Below are 25,934 nucleotides of genomic sequence, written 5' to 3'. Positions count from 1 at the left end.
GTCTTCAATGTGTTTAGTGCTTGAGAGTTACGCAAGAGTTTTGCAAATTTGCTGAAGAGCTGCCATAATTACAATCTCAGTTGGTTAAGTAATGGGATGTGTCAAATATGTGGAGTGGACCTTTCTTTGAAGGAAAATTGCTTTTCCATTCGACTGTCAAGACTCATCTTCCCATCTCAGTGTCAGATGCATTCAGAGACGCATACTTAACTCTAATCTGGGCAGTCATGGGTGAGCGGTTAGGGCGTCAGACTTGCATCCCAGAGGTTGCCGGTTCGACTCCCGACCCGCCAGGTTGGTGGGGGGAGTAATCAACCAGTGCTCTCCCCCATCCTCCTCCATGACTGAGGTACCCTGAGCATGGTACCGTCCCACCGCACTGCTCCCCATGGGGCGCCACTGAGGGCTGCCCCCTTGCACGGGTGAGGCATAAAATGCAATTTCATTGTGTGCAGTGTGCAGTGTTCACTTGTGTGCTGTGGAGTGCTGTGTCACAATGACAATGGGAGTTGGAGTTTCCCAATGGGCTTTCTTTTTCACTTTCTTTCACTAATCTATGCATAATAATGCCCGTTTTGACTAGGGAAACATTTCTGTCTGATGAATCTGATGAATTCAAAGTCCTTCCAAGACAAGTGAAGCCATAGTTTAAGTCCTGTTGCAGAGTTTAATGAAAAAGAGTAAACACTGTTTTTGTGTTTACAAAAAGCTGAAAAACAAGTCAGACAGTATTCTGAGTGTTGGACAAAACAACTTGACCTCCAGAAGTAGAGCAGAGGAGTCTGAGATTTTCTCTGTGCTGATTCAAGACAATGTCTTCAGCTTCTTAAATGTGTTTAGTGCATGAGGAGTTTGGCAACAACCTTGACACAAATTAGAAAGCATTTTTGGCCATTTCATTTAATTCAATGAGAATAACTGTCTTGGGCAGCTTTTTAAATAAATACTACCTGCCAAACTCAAGGGAAGATAATATGATTTTTTTCTTCTGGCAAGGAGGTAATGGTTTTTGTCGACGTTAATCAACCCGTCTGATTGTCCCTTAGGAAAACAACTCAGAGGTCATGAACATTCTGAAATTTGGAGAGTTCGAAATTGGTTCACTGCTTAACTCACACAACCTTTTGGGATATGTAGATGGAAAAATCTAATTCCTCCCAAAAAATGAATAGAGGGCAATTGACCTGTTTGGGAGAAGTGCCTCTCCAATCTTGTTGTGAGGTGCCCTTTCCCTCTTTAATCAGAAATAGCCCATTAGTGAGGAAAGGTGAAGTTTGCAGAAAGTGAAGTTCGCTCTGATTTGAGAGTTTGTGTGAAAAATCTCTGATAAACTTGCTTAGCGAGTGGGAGCAGCACATCCCTGACAGAGTCTCACGGCACAGGGCTCCTCTCTCGAGCCTCTGCCATTATCAGTAGTCATGGAAACAGCACAAACTTAGAACCACAGGATTGAAAGTGTTGCAAACAGAGAAAAACAAGGCACCTGATATCGAAGAAATAGTTTTGCGAGTACGACTGTGAAGGGTTTCAGGTTATGCGCATGCTATGCCACTCACAATCAAAGCTACCAATGACAACAGGAGTATAAGCCTTATACGGTATATATAAGCCTATATAATATATAAGCCTTATTAAGGTAAATACATGTTTTTTATGGTATTTGCACCATATGTCTGTGGACACTCATACACATGTTGGTGAGTGCACACACACAAAAAAAATTCTTGCTCTTTCTCCCTCACACATACACTTCTGTATTCACACCCCCACCACCACTGCAACCCCAACCCACCCACACACACAGTTTTTAGCTGAAGTTGAAGCCAAGCCAAGGGGCTGCTACTCACTTCCTGGCGATGGTGGTGACCCGGATGCGTCTCTGGCCACTGGAGTGCTGGTACTGCGTGACGAACTGGACGGCCCCTCGACCTCCCTGGGGGATGGGCGCGTTGTGCTGCAACACAGAAAGCAAAGACACACGCAACACGTAAGATAGATACAGTATATACGTATGGGTGCACTTTTCACAGACCTCCAGACTAAGTCAGGTGCAGATTTCTTATGCTGTTTGCAATCCTACAGTGCTTAACCCATTGATGCCTAAAGCACCTGCAAAAAAAGGCTGCTGAATCCCTAAGCCTTTTTTAAAGAAAAGTTGCCCTCAGCCTATAAAAACCTAAATATCTCAGCCCCTGAAGCACATAAAAATATGCAATAAGTTGCATTTAAACGCCAAGACCCTCATCTTGTATTAGGATGTGTTCATTCAGCTCTAACATGCCAAGATTTGGAATAAAATAGTCTCAAATCTCATGACCTGAATGTTGCGTCATGCAGCTCCAGGCACCAAGGCCAATGTTGCGCAGCGCAACATCCAGCATCAATGGGTTAAGAGGCAGCACATTAGATGACGGCACATGGATGCGACCTTGAGTAAGTTACTAGTCAGTCGTTGCAGATTTCCTGTGCGTGCACCCCCTATGCATGTTCCTATGCTTGTTCTTCAGTGAGGAATAGATGGACCACATTACTGCACACGAGTGTGTCTACGTCATCAGTCAGTGTGCAATTCTCCGTGCTGCTTTACTGCAACAGTGCAGGGCAGAGAAACACATCACTCAGGGCTGACAGTCAGAAAGAATTCAATTCCTGAAATAACGACGTTTTCAAACATACTGTTATGACCCTTAAACTTAGTGTGAAATGCGCAACGCAAGCCACCCACGCCTAATTTCAGGCAGCATATAATATATAATACGATCCTTCATCCCTGCATCAGATCATGAGCGTGATTTTCACTGGCCTCTAATCAGTCAGTCAGTGCATGCCTTCACATATACTTTCAGTCCTACACTACACATTCGCTTATATACTACATTGACTCTTGTTTTTGAAAGAGAAAACACATAAGAATAGAAATAAGGCCTGCTGAGTGGGAAAAAGGCAAATGGCTGCGACCCACTGACCTTGAATTAGTCAGAGCACACTTTCTTTTCCTACATTAGAGCACAGTGCCATACATTACACTGCATAGTGCATGTTGTCATTATGAAGAGATTCCAAAAGAGAGAAGAAAAGAACAACAGCATACTCTGATGAGATCAGAAGTGTTTACATTACTGGAACATTTTTCAATGTATAGTGGTGGTGGGAGCTCTTCAACTTCAGCACTGTTTCACGATTACACAATTATCTCATTATGTTATACAACAACTGAATGTATAATATTATTATTATATAATGTTATTCTTTTCAATAATCGCCTAATTAGTATGGCTAACAGAGCCAGCGTGACTAGGATGATCTAATGATGACATGGCAATTAATTTTAAAAAAGCGTGGCTGAGCTTTATTAAAAAGAGCATTCGAAAAAAAAAAAAAAAAAAAACAGAGCAGGAGGGAAATTTGTACAGTACGTAATCTTTCAGAGAAGACAGTGCTGTAACGGTGAGACGTCTCCATCGATGAGAACAGAGTGAGAAAAACAAGGCCTTTTTAATTGGTGAAGCAAGCAGCTTAAGAGGAGAGGCCGGGCCAAAAGAAGCCTCGACAATCATTAATGATTAGGGCTTAAAGCGAATTACTCTCGTGTTTCTTGCCAATTACCAGAACAACAGTCCGGCTGCAAAAAGCCCTCATTAACCTGGCTGCCGCGATTATGGGAGAGGATATTGAATGCTGCTATGGCTGTTTGCACAGAGACGCTTATGGACCTGAGCCATGAGCACTGTGTCCACACACAAGCCCCCACTCGCCAAAGGTTAACCAACTTCCCTTCCATGCATTAAACACATATGGATATATGGATGGATGGATGGATAGCTAGATGGAGAGAGAGGGGGAGAGAGACAGAGAGAGACAGAGGACAGAGAGAGTGGTGACAAAGAGAGAGAGAGAAACAAATAAGGGAAAGGGAGATTGTTGCATAGTTGGGTCTCTGGAAAGTAGGCATGTTTATCTTTTTACGGTGGCAGGTGGGGAGGGGCTGGAGACGGGGCTGGGGCTAGATGTGGCGAAGCAGGTGAGGAGTGTGCAGCTCAGGTCGCTCCCTACGGAGCGAGATTTGATTTGGTATGTGTGTGTGTGTGTGTGTGTAATAGAGAGATAGCGAATGTGTGTGCGCGTGTGTGTGTATGAGAGAGTATGATCTTCAAACACAGCATGAGACTGGCAGAGCCATAGCAGCAGGGTTCCCTTGAGGCGAACACACGGCACACACGCACGGTCATGAAAAACGTGACCACCTCCACCTGTGTCACCAGTCTTGAGTCTGCACCCCCGTGAAAGCTCCGCTTGGAACCTGGATATGAAATTTTGCATTCAGGAAGTTAGGTCTACATTTTATGAAGCATTAGTTTAAATGAAGATAATTAACTTTTTCAGAAGTCTACGCAAATGTAGCGAACAGACCTTCAAGACATTTTTTAAAATAATTTTCATCGAACAGTTGTCTGAACGACGGACTTAAACAGCGACGCTACTTAAGTGCAAGATGATGCCAACGCAGCGGGAAGATGAGGAAAAGCTGTGAGGGAAACCTCACTCAAAAACACTAAGGATATTTGGACCTCCCCACAGGGAAACTACTACAGAGCTGAACGATATTGGTGGAAGCATTTCATAGAATTATTGAGGACTGACACACACAGACACACATCAGCACAAACCACACAACCACGCGTGTTGTCTGGCTGGGTGAAACAAACAAAGGCCACACATCAACACAAGTACGTGTGCCGTTTCTCTCTCTGTCTTGGTGTCCTAATGGAGTCATTGAGTGCCACAGTGTACGCTGTCCTCATGATCTGCTCCAGCGCCTGCTGCGTGTGTGGCAACACCATGCTCCTGCTCTTGGTGCTGCTCAACAAGAGCCTGCGCACCTCCGACACCTGGCCCCTCACCTGCAGCTTCTGCCTGTGCGACCTGGCCTTGGGGGTCTTGGTCATCCCGCTGGGCGCCCACACCAGCCTGCTCCGGCCGCAGGGCTACCCCAGCGAGGGCGCGCTGTGCCAGGCCGCCGCCTTCCTCTTTGTGCTGCTGCAGCTGGCCTCCGTTCACTCACTCACCTGGGCTACGGTGGACAAGTTCACGGAGGTGTGCTTCGCGCTGAGCTACACCAGCGTGTTCACCGCGCGCCGAGCGTGGGGCGTGCTGGCGGCCGTGTGGACCTACTGCCTGCTCAACGCCGCGCTGCCGCTGCTCGGCTTCGGGAGCTACAGCTACAGCGGCGGCCGCTACATGTGCGTGCCCAGCTTCCGGAGCTCGTGCGTGGGCTTCAACGTACTGTTCCTGGGCCTGGGCATCATCGTGCCCATCCTGGCCATGTGCGGCCTGTACGGCTACATCGTCTACGTGGCCAAGAAGCAGGCGCGCAGGGGCACATTTGTGTGCAACGAGCAGCACTGCTTCTACGTGCCGGCTAACAACTACCTGCGAAGCTCCATCGTCCTGGTCGCCACCGTAGGTAAGAGCATTACACGGACTGATGAGAGGGAGCCATGACACACAGACAGACACACACACATTATTGTGCGATTTTGTTCCCTATATGCCTACACGGTGCACTACAAAACATCTAAGTTAAAACTAGATTCAGCATTCGTGTCATTGCCGCTGCCATTTTGCTACTATTTCGAGAATATTTTTAGACCAGGCGTCACCACTCTGTTTAAGACAACACAAGCCTGAAAGGTTACACACACACACACACACACAGACACACATTATGGTTGCTAATGGAAAGGCTGCACCTGTCACACAACTGCCTCTCATTGTCTCTGCTTGTAGAGTCAGTATTTTGACAGTTTTCAGGCGTTTCGGACACACGAGAACTGTGTTTAGTCAGGGGCTAGTCACCTCGGGCGAGTCATTATACAATTAACTCAAATAAACACAGTTTGTTTACTCAATCGATCCCTGGCCGCCGTTGCCAAGAGGAGGGGATACGCCAATACAAATCATAACAGCATCAAAAGGTTGTCTGGCTGGCTCGAGGTTGCGGAAGGGTAAAATATGAGGTCGCAAAACAGGCTTTGCTGGGAAACTTTCATTAGTTCTGCTATACACACAGGCCTATTATCAGCATACTGCCCATTAGAAGCAATTTTGTTTATCTTGCCATTAGTATGACACTTCATCCTTTGAAAGGGAAGTTATTGTGTGAAAATAGGCACAAACAGCTCCTGACAACCTGACGGCTGCTTCAGTAAGCTTTATTTTTTACACAGATTTCCAATCAAAATATCTTCCGAACATTTTATATTTATTCACAAATGTATTTATTACTTCTATACAACACTCCCTGCCCTGTCCATCCTTGTCGAACCTCACGGACTCACCTGTGCTTAAAACTTACTATCAATTGTTGCTGTGTCTTGTCTTTAAAATAGATATATTTGTATACTTGTATTATACTTGTTTTATTATGAGTCAACAGCTTCAGCTTGTTTGTCAACAATTGAACCTCATGAAACTTTATGTGATGTGCATCAGATTCCAGGTATTCTATTCTTGCCATCGTGCCATCTTCTTTGCTTACAGACCTCTGGTTTGATCGTTAACTAACTACACTGGGCGTAATAAGCCTATGCAAACCTTTATAAAAGACTCCCATCCAGGTGCTTAGAGCAGCTATAAAAAGTGTGTTTGCCTGAAGCAGCTCGGCTGTTTATGATCTGGTACTGTACGAGGGAAGGGGGGGGGGGGGGGATCATGAGCGTTTGCCTTTTTGTGATCGTAAAATTCTGGAAAAAGACTGCATGGCTGCATCAATTCAGATCTGAACCCCCTTTCAGTGAATCTTTGTCCAACCTAAAAACATACATCAAAAATACTTGGTGTGAAAATTACACTTCGTAACAGCATGGAGTAGCTGCTTCCCCTGTGTATGCGTGAATGCACAGGGGGATCTGTTTGTTGGCCTCACACACATACACACACAAGCAGACAGTGAGCGCGCGGGACAGCGGGACAGCGGGACAGCGGGACAGAGGGACAGAGGGACAGAGGGACAGAGGGACAGCGGGACAGAGGGACAGAGGGACAGACAGAGAGACTTTGCCAGTGTTTTGTGTCTAAAATGTTGGTAAATGAGAGAGAGAGAGAGAGAGAGAGAGAGAGAGAGAGAGAGAGAGAGAGAGAGAGAGAGAGAGAGAGAGAGAGAGAGAGAGATCTGTGTACATGTGTATGTCTGAACATGTGTATGTCTACAACTCTACATCTCACCGTTGTCTGCATTGTGTGTGTGTGTGTGTGTGTGTGTCCACAGTGTGTCTGCTGGTGTGCTGGCTGCCCTACATTGTGATGTGCTTCTATGAGTCGTTCACGGGGAGAGAGAGCCCGGACCCGGCCTCTGCTGTGGCCACATGGCTAGTGCTCTTCACCGCCGCACTCAACCCTTGGATCAACTCCATGACCCAGGCGTAAATAACACATGTACACACACACACACATGTACACACACACACACATGTACACACACACACACATGTACACACACACACACACACACACACACACACACACACACACACGTACACACACACGTACACACACACACACACACACGTACACACACACGCACACACACGTACACACACACACACACACACGTACACACACACACACACACACACACACACACACACACACACACACACACACACACACACACACACACACACACACACACACACACACACACACACACGTACAGTAGAACCTAAAGTACATTCAAGCAAGCAAGCAAGCTTTAAGGCAAGAGCTTCAAATCTATAATGAATCAGTGGGATTTTGATATGGCTTTTGGACAACAAACTACTGTTTCATACAGTAACCCTCTTAGCAAAGGAGAGCAAAAGATGGTTTGCAGCGCATTCTGGTGTTCCACCTCCACGTGGAACTGATTTTCCAATACCGGGAATCCTTCTTCCAATTTCAGGAAGACTCTCTTTTTTGTATGAATAGGAAACATCCACAGGTTACTGTGCTGCTGCTGCTTTCTCTCAAAGCCAGAAAGGTATTTGTTAAGGCATGTAAAATGTTGGGTTTAAATCACTTCTTGTGCTGCCGAGTATTAGCAAAGAAGCTAATGCAATGGCATTAGAGAAATAAATCCCTAGAAACTTCCAAACACGTTTTACTGAGGTCTCTTAATCCATAACATTTTTCATGTTGCCACTCTGGGTCCAGCTCGTTTTAAAAAGTGTCAGTTTTGATGTTGGCGGTGGACTTTGGCAAGCCCCTCACTCATATGTTTTTTATCAGACATGCGTCAAACACTATTAATCCAAAGAGATAGGCTGTTCATTTACTACATCCATTTGATAGCCCCCAATTCAATATCACAGTAACAAACAACAACAGACTGTTCATCCAATTTCAAGAAGTGGAAAAGTAGCTGTTCTCAATCTGGCAGAGCCACTTGAGAGGCCTGTGTCTGCCAGTCTGTTTTTGGTCCAGTTACAGCATCTACAGCCAATCAGCCCAAGATGCTGCCAATGATTCTGGGAGTGCTAGTTTTCATGATGGAATGATTTCTAAAGAAAACTATTGTTGTTGGCGATTGCAAACTTTGCCATTCAAATCAACTTTCATGGGTAGACATTAGACAAGTAAGAAGGCACAAAGCAAGAAATAATTCCATGCCTGAAATTGTGGAATACTTCAAAAGTATCATGACTATCACTGGGCAATATGAAATGTAGCCTGGAGTCAACTGACCGATTGCAGCTTGTAACTTCTCCTCCTCCTTTCTAACCATCTTGCTCCCCCTTTGCCTCATTATTTTCTTCCATATTCCCTTATTGTTATTTTTTCACTGCTTTCCATCCTTCTTTCTCTGTCGATACCATTCTCCTTTCTCCCTCCATATTCCTCCCTTTCTACCAACTCCTCCAATTTTCCTCCCTCTCCCCCTCCTCTTGTCTCCTACCTCTCTTTCCCACTCGTCTACCCCCTTTTTCTTTTCCCATCCCTCTCTTCTTCCCCTATCCTCCATATCTTTCCGCTACCCATCCTCTCTCTATCCAAGTCCCTTCTCCACTCCCTCTTTCTTCACTCCTCATTCCATTTTCCCCACTATCCCCTCTCCTCTCTCACTGTTCTCCTCTCCCCTCTGCCCCCTTCTCTCAGGCGCTACCGTACGGCGTTGCGTCTGAGTCTGGCCCGGCTGGGGCAGATGCTGGGCCGGCAGCGCAGGAGCTCCCTGTCCCAGAGCAGCACGGCCACCAAGACCACCAGCGCCAGAGAGAGCTGCACCTCCTCCGCACCGCCTCCTCCCCCATCATCACCACCTCCCCATCCTGCTCCACCTCCTGCTCCAGTGCCTAGTACCACCCCTCCATCCGATGACCACACCAGCACCAGAGAGAGCTGGTCGTCCTCTGCACCTCCTCCTCCCTATGCACCTCCTCTCCCATCAGTGCCTCCTACTCCAGTGCTTACCACCCCTCCAGCTGATGACCACATCAGCGCCAGAGAGTGCGGGTCCTCCACAGCACATCCTCCTCCTTCTCCCCCTGCTCCTCCTCTCCCTCCCCAACCTCCCGATTCTGCTCCTGCTACAGGGCCTTCTACCCTTACAGCTGAAGACCAAGCATGCCCACCAAAGACCCTACCCAGTGTCCAGGATAATTCCACTTACGGTGTCTAGGGCCACCCACTGGCGTTGAGTGGATATGACAAAGCTTGCAGATCAATATTTTATTTTCTATAGAAAGACAAAAAGATCATAAAAACACTTCGCCTCAACAACTTCCCTCCAACTGCTCGACCAGTCAGCTGATTACCAAACATGCCACAAGACCTTCCTGACAAAACGTTGCCCAGTGCCCCTACAGGACGGCAATATATACACAACATCTTGCAAACAATTATTTTTCCCAATATAAAGAAAAAAAATGGAAAAACAAAGCAGCATGCCATATGGAGGCTGATATATAATGAAGAGACTGTGCATGTTCCTGTCACTTTCTAAAGCCAAGTGCTGGATGCTGCCGAGGACACGCGAGGGGTCGGGGATGGAGATGTACAGTATGTGTGGAGGAGGAGTGAGGAGACACGAAGGCACAAACGGCTTCTTCTTCTTTGCTGAAAAAGGGACTAATTGTCCTCTTCCTTATGTCTTCTCAATGCCACCACGGGGGCTGGCACAATACTGCCTCTCACTGTTCAAGTTATGCATGGGGAAAAAAAGAAAAAGAAGAAAGAAGGGAAAAAAAAACATGTTTGCTTGGTTGCCAACAAACGAGCTCTCACTGCCAGCTGTGTGCTTGTCTCACGCTGCCACCACGACACAAGGAGGCTGCAAGTTTATGCACCCTTGTCTCCGCTACAATATTTTTTCTTATTTGTCTAAATAACATAATAAAAACACTTACTATCCCTCCTAAATATCCATCCCTTATTCAAAAGAAATTGGATGAGAATACAGTAGTTGCATCATGTGTATATACTTGTAAATTGCATATTTACACTAGCATCTAACTGCAGACATGTCCTAAAGCAGGTCACAGTCGTCACACTTCATAGAGCACAAAAACATTTCAAGCGCTACAAAAAGTCCAGTAAGATACAGCTTTTGTTTTTTAAACACTCACATTTACTGGACGTGCTTCTCATTTTTACATTAAACATTGTGTGCAAAACCAAATAGCCACATATGTAAATAAAACCAATCTCAGAGTCGTGCCTAAAGATTGTGAGAGATTTTAAAGTTAAACACCACTCGGCAATTCCTTAAGATGTTGCACCCTCTAGTGGTGAGGATGAGCTATGGTCCTAATGTTGTGGATGAGGCGGATGAAGTAGGTCTGGACACTGAGCCAGCTCTGAATGGCTACTGCATGAGATGATCTCAGCCCCAAAGACCCCTTGCCTCCGACATGTTTCATTTTTTTCTTTTCTATATTTTTGGGGATTTTTTTTTGGCATTTCACTAGTGCAGTGAAGAGTTGGAAAGGAAGTGAGTAGGGAGAGAGAGACTGGGAAGGGTCGGCAAAGGACCCGACCGGAATCAAACGCAGGTAGCAGACGAGCAGATTAGCTCCACAGTAGGGCCATGTTTCTTTTTTTAAAATATATATAAATTCAGATGGTACAGTTGGAGGAAAGACAGAAAAAGACTTGGGAGAGAGAGAGACAGGGAAGGATCAAGAAATGACCCGGGCCAGGAATCGAACCCAGGTCACCAGCGTAGCAGTCCAATGTCCAACTGGATGAGCCATAATTCGAACAGAGGGTCTGGAATTGGAGTTCTGGTTCGGCTAATCAGTGAAACGAGTGGGGGAGTGCACATTTCGAACAGATCAGAGTTCGATCAGAGTTCACCCCCGCCCCCTCCCAACAATAATCGTTTTTTAACATCACCATGAACAAATGCTATCGATTGGATAAAACAGGACATTTGTTTCAAATTTCAACAGAGGTCACCGCTCCCTCTACTGAACATTTCTCAATTCGGTAGGTCCAAACCCTCTGTACAAATGACTATGAGGTGATGGTAAAACCATGCTCGTATGAGACGAATGTGATAGATAGACACGTGATGAAGCCATCAGGTGCATCAGATAAAGCACATAACTTTCACAACTGAGTCAATATGTGCAACTAAAGATCTGTCATATCTGCCAGGAAATCTCAAGTGCTGTTGACTCACACGAGTTAATTCTGTATGTGTATATGAGAGAGAGAGAGAGAGAGAGAGAGAGAGAGAGAGAGAGAGAGAGAGAGAGAGAGAGAGAGAGAGAGAGAGAGAGAGAGAGAGAGAGAGAGAGAGAGAAAGAAAGAGAAATGAAAGATGTATTATCCCAATGAAAGCTGTAGTCCAATGAAGAAAAGAGCAATATGTGTGTGTGTTAGTGTGTGTGTGTGTTGTGTCATTAGTCCAATAATGAAAACAACAGATGTGTGAATGAGTATGCGTGAGTATGTAGGAGTCCCGGTGTGTGATGTAAAAGCTCACGCTCCTGTAAGATCACGTCACAAGACTGCCTTCATCAGCACATGATGCACAATAATGATATTAACAATAGCAGTTTAGCTTGAAGCTACTGAAGGCCCTTTTTTCCTTTCAGCATCCTCATTCCTCACACACCCAGTTCATCCCCACTGACAAGAGCTTACTGAGCCAGAGGTATTCAAATGGGACTTTAAATGAATGCCATCAGTCTGAGAGGCCATTCCTGCCTCCTTCATGCGATTGGAAATGTAACAAATCAGTAGCTCCACAGCCCCATTTCTTTGGAAATGATTGCTGCTGCTACTTTTGCTACCGCTGCCAGTCTCCAGTCTGATGGAGCAACTGAAGTACAGCGGGCAAAAATCCCCACAGACAGTCAGATGCACGCACACAAATCTCAAAGTGGATTATTAGAGTGGCTCTCTGCCTCCGTCACACACTCCATCTCTCTCTCATGCACACGCTTTCTTACCTGATTGACCACCTCAAAGTAAATGGCTAGAGTGGTGCTGGGATCAAGGCCGCAGATCTTCCACTGGCACGTGCCACCTGTGCCAATCTCCTGTGGATGATGAGACATGAAGAGGAGAGTGAGGATAGACAGCTTTGGATTCATCACCACCATTGAAATGCACTGAAGTGGAGTGAATAGGCAATCAGTCATTTCAAAATGATTAAAGAGTCTCTTTTTCCCATCATCTTACTGTTGATCATCAGCTTACTTGTACCAAAATTGATCTATAGACCTTTGGGCAGCTAGACCGCCCTCTCTTTGTGGATGGTGGTGGCTCAGTTGGTGGAGGAGCCTGTTCGGCAACCAGAAAGTTGCAGGTTCAAGCCCCGCTCTGTCTGACTCCCATCGATGTGTCCTTGAGCAAGACACTTACATTTGCTTTGCAAATTGCTTCTGGTGGCAGGGTGGTGCCCTGTGTGGAAGCCACGGCCACCAGTGTGTGAATGTGAGTGTGAATGGCTGAATGTGAGGCCTTCAAAAGCACTTTGAGTGCTCGAAGGATTAGAAAAGCGCTATATAAATGCATTCCATTTCTCTAGACCTATTTTCATTCAGAAGTGAGCATTTCCTTTAGAACTGAGAAATAATAAGAAGGTATACTTGTTTACTCACATTTTCAGACACACAAGGTCCTTTGGCGTTGAGAGAAACACATGGTCCAATTGCTCCGGAAATCTTGACCTCTCTTGACGTCTGAAAAAGAATTCAGACAGGTTTGACAACATTTAGCTCTCACCGTCATGATGATTCATGGTTATAGTTTGGGCTTGACTGAGTCGAGGCTTGTTGTCAGCAATATCTTAACCAAGAAAAACCCCCTGAATATTTGCATAGTACAGTACAATACAGTGCAGCACAATGCGTTGTCAGCACTATCTTAATGAAGAAAATACAGCATACAGCAATACATTTCCAGGGCAGATAGTCAAAGTTCAGGCTTGGGATTTGTACACAGTCTACAGTAGCTGGTCTATTTGTATGTGCTCTTAGCTGCCCCCCAGGAGCTAGCCTGGGAAATCCCATTCTGCTTTGCACAATCGTTCCAACCTGAAAGACAGCATGGATTCTATCCCTCAACGAGGGTTCCAAATCTTGGCCTTCGATCAGAGAGCGGGAAAGGGCTGAAAGGTGATGACCGCAGTTTGTTTGAATATATACAATTGACACGATTGGCTATGGGCTACATTCCTGCCAAAGAACCCATTTGTGACACCCAATAAACAGCCATGGGCAATTGTAAGCCACAACCTTCCTACGAGAGATCACATAGGTAATCTCCAGACTCTCTCACTCGTGAGATAGTCTGTTGTTAACCAGGCAACCCCAGAGCAAAGGTGGCCAAAGTAAAAATAGAAGTAAATGAAAGAAAGCCCCGATTGAGAAACTCCAACTCCCATTGTCATTGTGACACAGCACTCCACACAGCACACAAGTGTTCACTGCACACTGCACACAACGAAATTGCATTTATGCCTCACCCGTGCAAGGGGGCAGCCCCCAATGGTGCTCCAAGGGAGCTGTGTGGCGGGACGGTACCATGCTCAGGGTACCTCAGTCATGGAGGAGGATGGGGGAGAGCACTGGTTAATTACTCCCCCCACTAACCTGGCGGGTCGGGAGTCGAACCGGCAATCTTTGGGCTACAAGTCTGACACCCTAACCGCTTACCCATGACTGCCTATGTATGGTATGATTTGTATGGTTTAAGAACGACCACATGACATTACATAGCGGTTACACCACTTATTCCATTGTACCTAATGAGGTGGCCAGACGCTGTTGTTACTAAAAAAACTAAAAAACAAAAATTAAGCCCCCCCCCCAAAATTGGTTCCAACCACTGCAGAATAAGGTACAACGCTCTACAGTAACTGTAGACCAGTTACTCAGTGAAGTTACTTGTGTTGGAACCAAACTGTGGCTGGTTTTGTTTTTACTTCTACTTTTACTTTGGCGACCTTTGGCCCAGACTAGAGGGTGTTGTTGGGCCAGGTATTGCAATGTCCACTCCAGGTTTTGAGTCACTTGCTGGTGATGTCAAACACAAAACATCACATATATCTAGCACTGGGCAGGTGGCCAATGCTGTCCTCGTTTATTCTTGCAAACAAGCTGAGCCAAGCCTGAAATTAGGTACACAGTTTGAATACTATCAGCCCTACATTTCTGCTTCAACTGAAAAAACAACATACCGTAAACACTTGAAAAGTAGCCTACTGTGGAAGTTGCCTTAAGGCGAAGAAACGAGCCGCACAACTTCTCACATTAAGACTCGGTGAGTCGCGTTTAATAACTTAACTTAACTGACTAAAAACATGGCGCCGCGCATGACAGAAAAAGCCGGCAATATCAAACGTCATCGGAACACTTAAAGGGACCGCAACAATAACAGGTATCACACAACATAACATTTAACCGAACATATAGTACGTGAATTATGTCATTGGTGAGAGCACCACACATGCCCCCCCAGAATTCACACTATCAGAAACCTGAGAGAGAGAGAGAGAGAGAGAGAGAGAGAGAGAGAGAGAGAGAGAGAGAGAGAGAGAGAGAGGAAAAACAAAAATTTGGTTATCAACGGCGTGGGGGACGAATCAAACGTCCAGTGCGGCTCCTCCGAATGAGAGAAGGCGGAACCGCCCCCTCGGTGGCTGTCTGCAAGGCACCCCTGCGGCGTGGCCGAGTGGCAGGAGGAACGAGAAGAGGGGACCTAGTCCGAGGTCGTCCCCGTTTCGGGGGTTTCGCTAGCTCAACAGGCCGGGCCAGATCTAGGTGGGCAGGTTTAAGGCGGTCTCTTATACACACTCCTGCCTGCCTCCAATGTCTACCACAAAGTGCTTGTCCCCCGTTTCCACAACGCGGAAAGGGCCCCTCGTAAGGCGGACGGGAGAGGTCCGCGGTGGCTATCCACTCGGATAAAAACAAAGTCAGCAGACTGAAGGCCGCTGGGGACGTGAGAGTTCGGTAAACAGTGGCGGGAGGTAGGAAGGGGAGCAAACAGCCTGGCATTGTCCAACAGGTGGATCGCTGGAGTGTGGCCTGACCAAGGGCTCGTGGTGTTGGGGACAAACTCCCCGGGGACCCGTAGCGGCTGGCCATCAGACCAGTTCTGCGGAGGAGGCCTGGAGGTCTTCCTTAGGTGCAGTCCTGATGCCCAGCATGACCCATGGGAGCCTGTCAGCCCAGGAACAGTCCCTTCAGGCTAGAACGCAGGGAGGCCTTCATCGACCTATGGAAACTTCACAGAGGCCATTACTCTGGGGATGGTAGGCTGTGGTGCGGTGGAGTTTAACCCCCAAGCTCCCTGCGACAGCGTTCCAAAGCTCAGAGGTAAACTGAGCGCCTCTGTCTGATGAAATGTCCGATGGGGTGCCAAAACGTGACACCCAGGTGCCGATAAATGCCCGTGCCACATCAGCTGATGTTTGTTGATGACAGTGGAACAGCCTCAGCCCACCTTGTGGTCCTGTCGACCATCGTGAGCACGTGAGTGTAAACCTAGCGAGGGTGGAAGTGGGCCAACTAGGTCGATGTTGACGTGGTCGAAACGTCGTTCTGGGCACCTGAAACTGTTCCAGTGGCGCTTTGGTGTGGCGGTGTACTTTGCCACGCTGGCACCCCATGCAGGTGCGCGCCCAACCTCTCACGTCCTTTTTCAGTCCGCGCGCCACACAAACTTGGCTGACACAACTTGACCTGAGGCCTTGGTTCCTGGGTGTGAGAGGCCATGGATGGTGTCAAAAACAGGCTGCTTCCACTTCGCAGGTACCACAGGCCTAGGAGAGCCCAAGGAGATGTCACAGAGCAGAGTAGTGCCAGCCTCGTCGAATGTCACATCCTGTAGCTGTAGTCCAGTAGCAGACGAACGGAGAGCCTGCACTCCCCGGGTCCGCGGCCTGCTCTGCTGCCATGCCGCTGTAGTCCAGGCCGAGTGGACCGCCGCTGCAAGAGCACGGGAGAGCAGTCAGCAACAGGGTTGTGCTTGCCAGAGAGGTGTGTAATGTCCGTGGTGAACTCGGAGATGTAAGTGAGCTGCGCTGTTGTCTGCCAGACCATGGCTGAGTGACTATGGACATGGCGAAAGTCAGTGGCTTGTGGTCCACAAAGACAGTGAACTGGCGTCCCCCACCAGCAGTGAACGAAAGTGTCGGATGGCCAGGTACACGCCAAGTAGCTCCCGGTCGAAAGTGCTATACTACTTCCGTTCACTGGACGCAACTGCCTGCTGAAAAAAGCGAGAGGCTGCCAAGCGTCACCCACCCATTGCTCGAAAAACCGCACCGACAGCGTAGTACCGGAGGCGTCTGTGGTCAGTGCGATCGGGACGGAGGAGGCGGGATGGGCCAACATGGCGGCCTTTAGCCAGGCTGATTTAGCGTCCGCAAAAGCCTTGTCTCTCTCCGGGCTCCAGTCCACGGTGTGTTTAGGCTTGCCGCCTTTCAGAGCCTCATACAAGGGTCGCATGGTTTGGGCGCCCTGGGGAGAAAACGGTGGTAAAAGTTCACCATGCCCAGGAACTCCTGTACTGCTCTGATGGTGACTGGGCGTGGGAAAGCGGTGATGGCCTCCACTTTCGACGGAAGAGGAACGATCCCGTCCTTCGTGACTCTTGTGCCCCAGCAAAGTCTATGGTGGGCAGGCCGAACTCGCACTTGGCCGGATTGATGATGAGCCCGTGCTCGGGTAAGCCGCTCAAACATGAGTGCGAAGGTGCGAAAGGTGCTCTGACGGAGATGTGCTGGCCACGAGGATGTCGTCAAGGTACACAAAAACCAAAAGGCAGATCCCGTAACACAGAGTCCATGAGCCGTTGAAAAGTTTGAGCAGCGTTTTTGAGCCCGAATGGTGTGCGTCAGAACTCAAACAAACCGAATGGCGTGATCACAGCTGTTTTTGGGATGTCGAGAGGGTGTACGGGCACCTGATGGTATCCTCTGATCAAGTCCACTTTGGAAAAAAATGACCTTGCCAGCCAGGTGTGCTGAAAAATCCTGGATGTGGGGCACTGGGTAGCGGTCGGGCGTTGTCGCGTCGTTGAGCCGTCGGTAGTCCCCGCAAGAACGCCAGCCCCCTCCAGGTTTGGGGACGAGGTGCAGGGGGGAGGCCCAAGGGACTGTTTGGGAGCGTCGCACAATCCCCAGGCGCTCCATGGACTCGAACTCCGTCTTGGCTACGGCAAGCTTGTTTGGCTCGAGGCGTCGAGAGCGGGCGTATACAGGCGGCCCAGTAGTGTCGATGTGGTGCTCCACACACCGTGCTTGGCCGTGGAAGAGGAGAAGGTGGGCTGAGTGAGTGCAGGAACTCGGCGAGCAGGCGTTGAAACTGTCGTGACAGAGAGCAGGCTGGAGAGGTTGTACTGCGCCAGAGTCGCTGAGCGCACAGTGCATACGAACAGAAATTGACGGCGTCGATCAAGCGCTGATTTTTAACGACCACTAACAGTCCATATGCACACAAAAAATCTGAACCCAAGAGGGGAACAGCAAACCTTGGCCGTCACAAAGTCCCAGCTAAAGCGTTTGCCCACCAAAACACAGTTCAACATGCCTAGTGCCATACGTACGGATAGGGCTTCCATTGGCGGCTTCCATGGGGGGGCCGTGGTGTCTGCCACCACGTCCACCTGTGAAGCAGGCAGTAGACTCCGCTGTGCCCCAGTGTCGCAGAGGAATCGCCGGCCGGAGATGGAGTCGTGGATGAAGAGCAGCCTGCCGGCATGGCCGACGCTCACGGCCACTAGTGAGCGCCGGCCTTGGCTTTTCCCGTTCCACTGAAGCTGCATGGAGAACGGCATTGCTTGGCCTTTGGAGCCAAACCTGGCATGGTAGTAGCACAAACCCGAAGACTGCTGCCGACGCGGGCCGCTGCTGCGACGAGCATGTGATCATCCTCCAGAACCTCAGATACAGCACACAGCAGGGAGGAGAGCAGCTGCGCAGGGTTGTTGTTGACTAGCCAGGAAACACTTGTCAGCCTCAGCAGCCAGTTCTCTGCAATCCGTTGCTGGCAGTGTTGGCCAAAGCAGATCTCACATGAGCAGGCAGCTGGCGCAGGAAAAGGTGGAGGAAAAGGAAATCTGGCTTGTTGTCGCCAAGCAGATCGAGCATTCGGTCCATTAGCTCTGAGGGCTTGCTATCGCCGAGCCCTTGAAGAGAGAAAAGCCTACTGGCCCTCTCAGTGTCAGACAGTTCGAACGTTTTCAGTAACTTTTCCTTCAGAGTTTTCATATTTCCTCGTCAGAGGAGGACGTTTAAGAAGGCTCACCACTCTCGACGCCGTAGAACTTCCGAGGGCAGACACCACGTAGTAGTATTGCGTTTCGTCGGCGGTAATCTGACGCAAGGCAAACTGTGCCTCAGTTTGAGCGAACCAGGCTGAGGAGAGGATTCCCAGAACTCGGGAGTTTGAGAGACACAGCGTTGGCGGTCATGTCGATCTGGATACGTCCAGTAAACAACTAGCGTCGGGGGTCACCCCCCCCCAAACCAGTGTGGAAGTTGCCTTAAGGCGAAGAAACGAGCCGCACAACTTCTCACATTAAGACTCGGTGAGTCGCGTTTAATAACTTAACTTAACTGACTAAAAACATGGCGCCGCGCATGACAGAAAAAGCCGGCAATATCAAACGTCATCGGAACACTTAAAGGGACCGCAACAATAACAGGTATCACACAACATAACATTTAACCGAACATATAGTACGTGAATTATGTCATTGGTGAGAGCACCACACTACCTTAATTTCTAAAGTGCCAGCAAAGGCCATTTTGAAGGCTCCTTGCACATCCTTGGTAAACACTCTCTGGAAGGTCTGCTTGAACAGGGAGGTGTTGAAGGAATCCGCCATCACCATATAACCACTGTGGAAAGAAAGTGTGTGTAATTTGTATTTGACATTTCGATTTATATCTGAAATAATATAAACAAGTTACTTTTATCCTTCAAAATGTGAGCCATCAGTCCATTGCAAAAAAAATGTCAAATGCTGTTCCACCTGACTCGAAGCCTTGAGTCTGTCAAGACCAATCATGCCCTGTCCAACCTCAGGGAGAAGGATTGCAATTTTCATGTCACCTATGACGTTCAAAGCCCCTTATAACTGACACTCCAAAGCCATGCTTTGAGATAAGTTCTAGTTGTTTTCTTGAAGACAAGGCATGATGCGCACATTATATTTAGTGTGGTTTTACTATGCTGCGCAATAAGCTGCTGTTCAATAATATGGAGCTTGCCACCTAATACTGGGATCTCTACATTCCACTGACTGTGCTACTGCATTCAGACTCCTAAAGGTTGTATAGACATGAACTCCACCTACTACTGAAATGGTCATGCTTTTCAGACATCTTTCATCTTCAGAGGTTTCTGTAAAACCCCAATTCACAGCCTTTGGCATAACAAACCTCAGCTTTTATCACCAATCTATTTAATCGGATAACAGGACATTTTGCAATAACTTGTCCTGATTATTCTAAATTTGGTCAGCAAGCCTGGGACCGCAAAATTGGGCAACTGCTGGCAAGGGACTGCCCCAGTTCCAGTTCAGGTGCAACATACTGGATGTGCTTACAGTACTCTCACTCTCTCTGGCATGGGAGCACTCATGCATGCACATACACACTCATGCATGCACATACACACTCATGCATGCACATACACACTCACCTGAAGTCTCTCTCTTTTTCGGTCACACACACAAACATTTGCAGTCGCTCTCTCTCTTTGCATATCCACACACAACCACACATACTTGTAGTCTCTCTCTCTCTCTGTCTGTCTGTCTCACCCTGTGTAATTGGGGCAGCACTTCATCTCGGCAAGTCCCGTCTGGTCCAGGGCACATGCGTAGATGTCCACGATGTGTCCGTTGGCGGCTGCACGGTTAGCCAGGGCCTCATAATGCTGCAGGGAGGCGTTTACAAGTATAAGGGGGTTAACGGCACGCATGCACTGCATGACAAACGCTACCACACTAAGTTAGCACGCTAAAGCCTATAAGCTCGTTAGCTAGATGGATGCAACACTCGGTACGTAGACAACAATGACCCATGAAGCTCACAGTGCCTCTTGAGAATTCTCCATCAACAAAGACTACGGAGTGCTATAAATAGGCACTAACCTACTACTAAGGGCTAAGGAGGGCTTTAATTAGGAACACTCTGAGACAAGTTTTTCCAGTTTCTACATATACACACAAACTACAATAGCCTAGGTAGTTCGGGTAATCAAATGGTCAAGTTGTTTATAGTTTTGGGGATTTTTTGCCTTTATTATCAGGAAAGGACAGTGAAGAATGGGACAGGAAACGAGTGGGAGGGAGAGACCGGGGAGGATTGGGAAATGAGCTCGGGACGGAACCCGTGTCGCCGGTGTAACAGTACAGTGCCCTACTGTTTGAGCCATGACAGGGCCTCCCCTTTGTTTTCATAATTAACTAAATGTGTTAATGAGTTGAGGTGGCCAAACTGATGAGGAGGGAGAGGTATAGCTTACTTTGGTGGCCTTCTTCATGAACTTGGCGTTGTCCTTCTCAATGTCGTGCCAGGAGCGGATGGGCGTCTTCAGCTCGTCGCCCACTACCATGCCGGGACCCTGCGTGGCCGGACCCCCGATGAAGGTCATGATGCGAGCGCCAGTATTGGGGAAAGTGCACTGATGCCACCACACGCAACAAACACAAGAAGACGACACATTAATTCAGATAATCACAGATAATATAATCATGTGAAAGACCCAGTTGACTGCGACGTAACTCTTTTGACATTACGGCACACAAAAGAATAGCAACAGAAGCATATGACTTAATTCCAAATATGGGAGTCTGGAGCTGCCAGCTGTGTTTCTATTGCCTTTGATATCAACACATCACATGCACCATCAATGGTATCATTGCTATTGTTCTCCCCATCACTTAAAGAACACATGGAAATGGCAACAGTACTGGGATACATTTCTCAAAAGTTAGCCAGACAGCAACTTGGGCATTTGCCAATGGGAAATTACATTGCAAACAACAAACAAGCTAACACAATTAGCAACTATGGTTTTCGAGAAATAAACCCCTGATTTTAATCTGGACTGAGGAAAAGTAACAGCAAGCAGGTCATAGCACAATGGTAGGTAGGTGTGGTTTAAGTAAACTCACACGTGTGTCAAAGCTGAAAGAGAGCTACTGCAACAGCTTTTAGGTTACCCAAGTACCTAACACACCTGCCAAAAGACTGACCATAGCCAGCACCATGGTAACACACTTCTTCTGGCCAGGACTGGCCTGGCACTGTGGCCTATTTGGCAAGAGCTGAGCTGCTTCCCTTTTCCCCAGCTCACGTTAACTCTGTTTGTAGAGGGGCCCGACCCTCACTTTAAATCAGTGAGAAATTTGATGGGATTCCAAAAGCACTACCCCGTGCACTCTAAAGTATTGGGTCATAGTTACACTTTCACATGCACCAGCAAAAGTGACTGTTGAGGTCAAAAGCGAGTTGAAATTCTAGCAATGGGACATGGCCATCCACCCTCACCTCAAGCAGCCCTACAGCAATGGACATGGCTACTCCCAGGGAGCGCAGCGGCCTCTTGCCCTGTGTGACGGGCCAGGGGTCCCTCTGCAGCTCCCCCAACAGATCGGTCAGGTTCATGTCGATCTTCTGGACAGGCTGCAAAAACCTGAGCACAAGAGACCAACGTAATTGAGTTAAGGCAAAAATACTACAGATGCTTTAACGAGAACAGCGAAGACAATGTGTGTTCCTTTACAATTTCCAGGCAAAAGTGAGCGATAAATTCAATTTTGTACAACAGAATTAAATATTTCGTCGTTATTTGTTGTTTCGTTGTTTCCACGACTGTAGAGACAGGATAGACAATTTGATCACAGGACTCAGAGATACCAAACATGCACGTCAGCCAACATAAATTTCACTGGTATATTTGCCAGTACAGACCCACAACCCTGTGGTCCATCCTGATTCATATCCAATTCTCCGCTATCTAAATGGTGAAAGATCAAAACACCAAGCTTTGTCCATAGGATATGGCAGCAAAATGTTAAGCTTTAACGATACATCTTGTATACTTTACCTGTTTGATAGTGGCACCTGTCCCCCTTGCGGGGCTCCTCTTCCTGCCTGCTGGGCCGATGGCTTTGACAGCCCGAGCATCTCCTGCGCACCACATTCAAAACAGGTTAGAACATTTGAATAGCATCCTCATCTGCTCCTTCTTATCAGAGCTACTTTACTATCCATTTGGATATTATCCATCTGGTCACTTTGACACCACAAGAGGGAATTTCACGTCACTTGTTAAACTTCAACAACACTAAGTACTGGTAGCTTCTGCCGGACTATGGGTTGGATGGGAAATTTTATGTCAATCCATCCACACAGACGTGGCCCAGTTGTCTAAACTTAAGTTACACCGATGAAGGGTGATAAAGCACATTCAGAAGTGCCTAGCACTCAGTTAAAAGTTTATGAATCACTAAGTATCTTGTAAACATTATTTTAAGTTAACAGCAAGGTAAACCGAACAATGTCATGTGCATAGCAAATCAGGTTCTTCTGACCAACTGCAAGATGGACTGACCGACATTTACATGAGACATTTAATTCAGAATTAACTCAATTTGATTCTAAATAAATCTTAATTCCACTTTGAAAACATCATGTAAACACTTCCCAATTCGGAATTAAACAAAAGTGTAATGTCACCTCGACGGAACTCTTTAATTCGGAATTATCAATTCGGAATAATAAACACCATGTAAATGTGGTCACAGTGGCATGCCGGTGCTGCATTTCAATACCCACGACGATCAGGGCCCCTGTCTCCTATTACCTGCAGCTGTTTGGCACTGAGGTCCTTGGTCCCTCTGAAGACGTAGCTCTTGGAGATGCCCTCGCAACCCAGCTCGTGCACCTGGATCATGCGGCCGAAGGTGATGAGGCCCACCAGGGCGGTGGGGGGCAGCAGGGACAGGGACATCTGGAGAGACTCCTTCAGGGCCTGCAGGTCCTCATCCTCCATGCAAGTGTCCACCACATACAGGAAGTTCAGAGGCATCTGGGGACCTCTCTGTACGGAGAGCGGATGGAAGGTATAAGACGAACAGGTGAGTAAAACACGGGGAAAATACTGGAAGTAGTTCTATGCAGCAGGTAGTTGTAAATAACAACTATGGCTAGTTTTTAATGCTGTGATCTCTCTGTATGAAGTGAATATGGTGTAAGAACAGGTGAGTAAACAACTAAAAACACAAGTAGTTCCATGATGAGATTACATTTTATAATTTGGAGGTCCTGCTTTTGTAAATAATAGTGCCCCAAGACAGTTCAAAATGTGCACAACAGGACAACAGGTGGCTTTTTGAAACACAAATATCATCATTGGCTACTTGTCCAGGCCATAGACAAAACCAATTAATCAAAGGTGATTCCCTTTTGGGTTTTACCACATATGGGTCAAATTAGGTGTCTACAGTGTTATCCGGTGAAGGGTGCCAAGATCAGTGACACCTAAACCTTTTACCTTTTTTAAAAGTTTTTTCCCCCCTCCTATTTTCGAATGTCATGTTGCTACTTCACATCAACCACAAGTTATCTATAGGAAAATCATGGTTGACCTTATTATTTTTTGTCTGGAGATATTTCCCATTATGTATTTTAACTTGAAGTGTACCAATATTGCTACATGGGGCTGTATGTTTCCCCTGAGAACTTTCTATTACATTGGAAACAATTACCAGGACACCCCATAGCCAACCAAATACTGTAATGTTCAAACACATAAATTAAACGTATTCCTCAACTTTAGGATAAACACGACTTCAAAACACATCGAGTCCTTTTCAGCACCTTGTTAAAACTCACTGAACAGTGATGTACAGATCTTCTACTGTTTCCTTCTACCTAATGTGTGTGCTTCCTGTTAAGAAAAACAGTACATGGTGTCCCGCGTTTTACCTGTACAACATATTCAATGGTGGAGAACTGGGGAAGAAGCTCAGCTGGTTGGTTCACTTCTGAGATTCCAGCATAGGTTGGAGGGAACTGGAATGAAGCGACAAATGTGTGTCAATGTTGTTAAACCGACGTGTCTGACATTTTCACAAACATCAAATTTACACATACCGAGCAAAAAGGTCTAATGTCAGATAATTACCTGGTTCCTTTGGTAACAGAAGTTGCAAGCCCACAGTTTGGCTCTGTAGTCCACTTGACTAAAAAAAAAAAGAAATGTAAATGTTTAGGTCTAGATAGTTACTATGCGCCAGGTTTCAGCTTGTGAGAAACAATACAATTATTCCAGTGATAACTTTTTGCAGTTTTGGCAGAGACAACATTGTATATTGCGTAATTGCACAGTTTAACAGTTCTGACATCAAAACTGGATATAAGTGCACAGTATCTGTTTTATCTCTGAACAATTAAACTTCAATGGAAAAAAGATAATAGGGCAGTTTTATGTTTACCATATTTTCTATGCGCTCAAAATGTTTGGCAGACCTTCCCCTACAATTCTATGACATAACATTTGTGCAATTTGAATTAGTGTTGGTCTGCATTCCTTCTTGACTTAAGTGATGTGCTTAGTCAGTGCCCTAACCAGGCTTCTCTCCAGGATGACTTGGGGCTTGCCCAGTAGTACTTACCAGAGGGGGTTGAGAACGGCACGACAGGTGGCACGGCTGCAGAGCACTGGCTCGTACTGGATCGGGGGGAGGTCCGGCCGCTCCTTCAGAGGCGTGAAGAGGGAGGCCACGGGGACCACCATGCGTGTGGCCTCCAAGCGGCTAGAGGGCCAGACGTTCCAGCTGAAGCGCACGCCGTCCCGGTCCTCATTCTGCTGGATGAACTCCTGGAAGGTAGCCATGGCACCCTCGGGGGAACTAGCCTGCAGATTGGTTGGAAGAGGATAAGATAATAAAAAAGAGTATGAAGAGACAGACGTCATCATGCCTGACTGATTAATTGTTGATCAACTTTCATGTCAATCTTGTTAAAGTATCAAGCCTTCCTTTTCAAAGTCAGTATCTAAGCTCTGATTACCTTTTGCTGCTCAATATTATATAGGGAAGGGAATCCCCACAACAAAAACATATCCTCATGTGCCTCCTGCCTTAGTTACCTGGTATACCCTTTGAACTATGGTACTGTGCAGTCACAGCAATTAGACTACCATGTCTACACATCAGAAGTAATAAAATTCCTGATAAGGACAGTCTCACAACTTCAAGTTCAGATAAACGAGTGGCCCCATTCAAGAAAGACAAAAAGTACCGTGCTATGTTCCAAACCCATAACTGAAACCAGGGCTTTCTTTTCACAACAATCTCTTATGTCTACTTGTTACAACGGACAAAGCAGTTTAGGTCACAGTATTAGGGGCGTCAGTAATGGAATGCTGACCTATGTAAATAACCTATGGATAGAGTTGGGGGTCCTATCTTGAAGTTAG

The 25,934-nt window shown here is 47.0% G+C and overlaps 2 protein-coding genes across 3 annotated transcripts in view; one reads left to right on the top strand and one right to left on the bottom strand.

Moving 5' to 3' along the window:
* The window catches only part of sec23a (Sec23 homolog A, coat complex II component), a 47,757-nt gene that overhangs the window by 21,078 nt on the left and 745 nt on the right, over window positions 1–25,934 (bottom strand). For both annotated transcript variants that reach the window (XM_063184392.1, XM_063184393.1), the window contains exons 2-13: window positions 25,129–25,370; window positions 24,639–24,696; window positions 24,440–24,526; window positions 23,316–23,552; window positions 22,557–22,639; window positions 21,998–22,142; window positions 20,970–21,128; window positions 20,263–20,378; window positions 19,213–19,336; window positions 13,086–13,166; window positions 12,432–12,521; window positions 1,848–1,954 (exon numbers count right to left, since the gene is read on the bottom strand). In XM_063184392.1, the coding sequence (XP_063040462.1) occupies window positions 1,848–1,954; window positions 12,432–12,521; window positions 13,086–13,166; window positions 19,213–19,336; window positions 20,263–20,378; window positions 20,970–21,128; window positions 21,998–22,142; window positions 22,557–22,639; window positions 23,316–23,552; window positions 24,440–24,526; window positions 24,639–24,696; window positions 25,129–25,370 (1,529 nt within the window). The remainder of the gene's footprint in view (window positions 1–1,847; window positions 1,955–12,431; window positions 12,522–13,085; window positions 13,167–19,212; window positions 19,337–20,262; window positions 20,379–20,969; window positions 21,129–21,997; window positions 22,143–22,556; window positions 22,640–23,315; window positions 23,553–24,439; window positions 24,527–24,638; window positions 24,697–25,128; window positions 25,371–25,934) is intronic.
* LOC134470189 (adenosine receptor A3) lies at window positions 3,169–7,425 on the top strand. Its single transcript, XM_063224215.1, has 2 exons — window positions 3,169–5,464; window positions 7,268–7,425. The coding sequence occupies exons 1-2, from the start codon at window positions 4,765–4,767 to the stop codon at window positions 7,423–7,425; spliced, it is 858 nt and encodes a 285-aa protein (XP_063080285.1). The 5' UTR covers window positions 3,169–4,764.

This window comes from Engraulis encrasicolus, chromosome 19 (genome assembly GCF_034702125.1).
Source record: "Engraulis encrasicolus isolate BLACKSEA-1 chromosome 19, IST_EnEncr_1.0, whole genome shotgun sequence".
NCBI lineage: Eukaryota > Metazoa > Chordata > Actinopteri > Clupeiformes > Engraulidae > Engraulis > Engraulis encrasicolus.
This window is presented reverse-complemented; position numbering and strand designations above follow the sequence as displayed.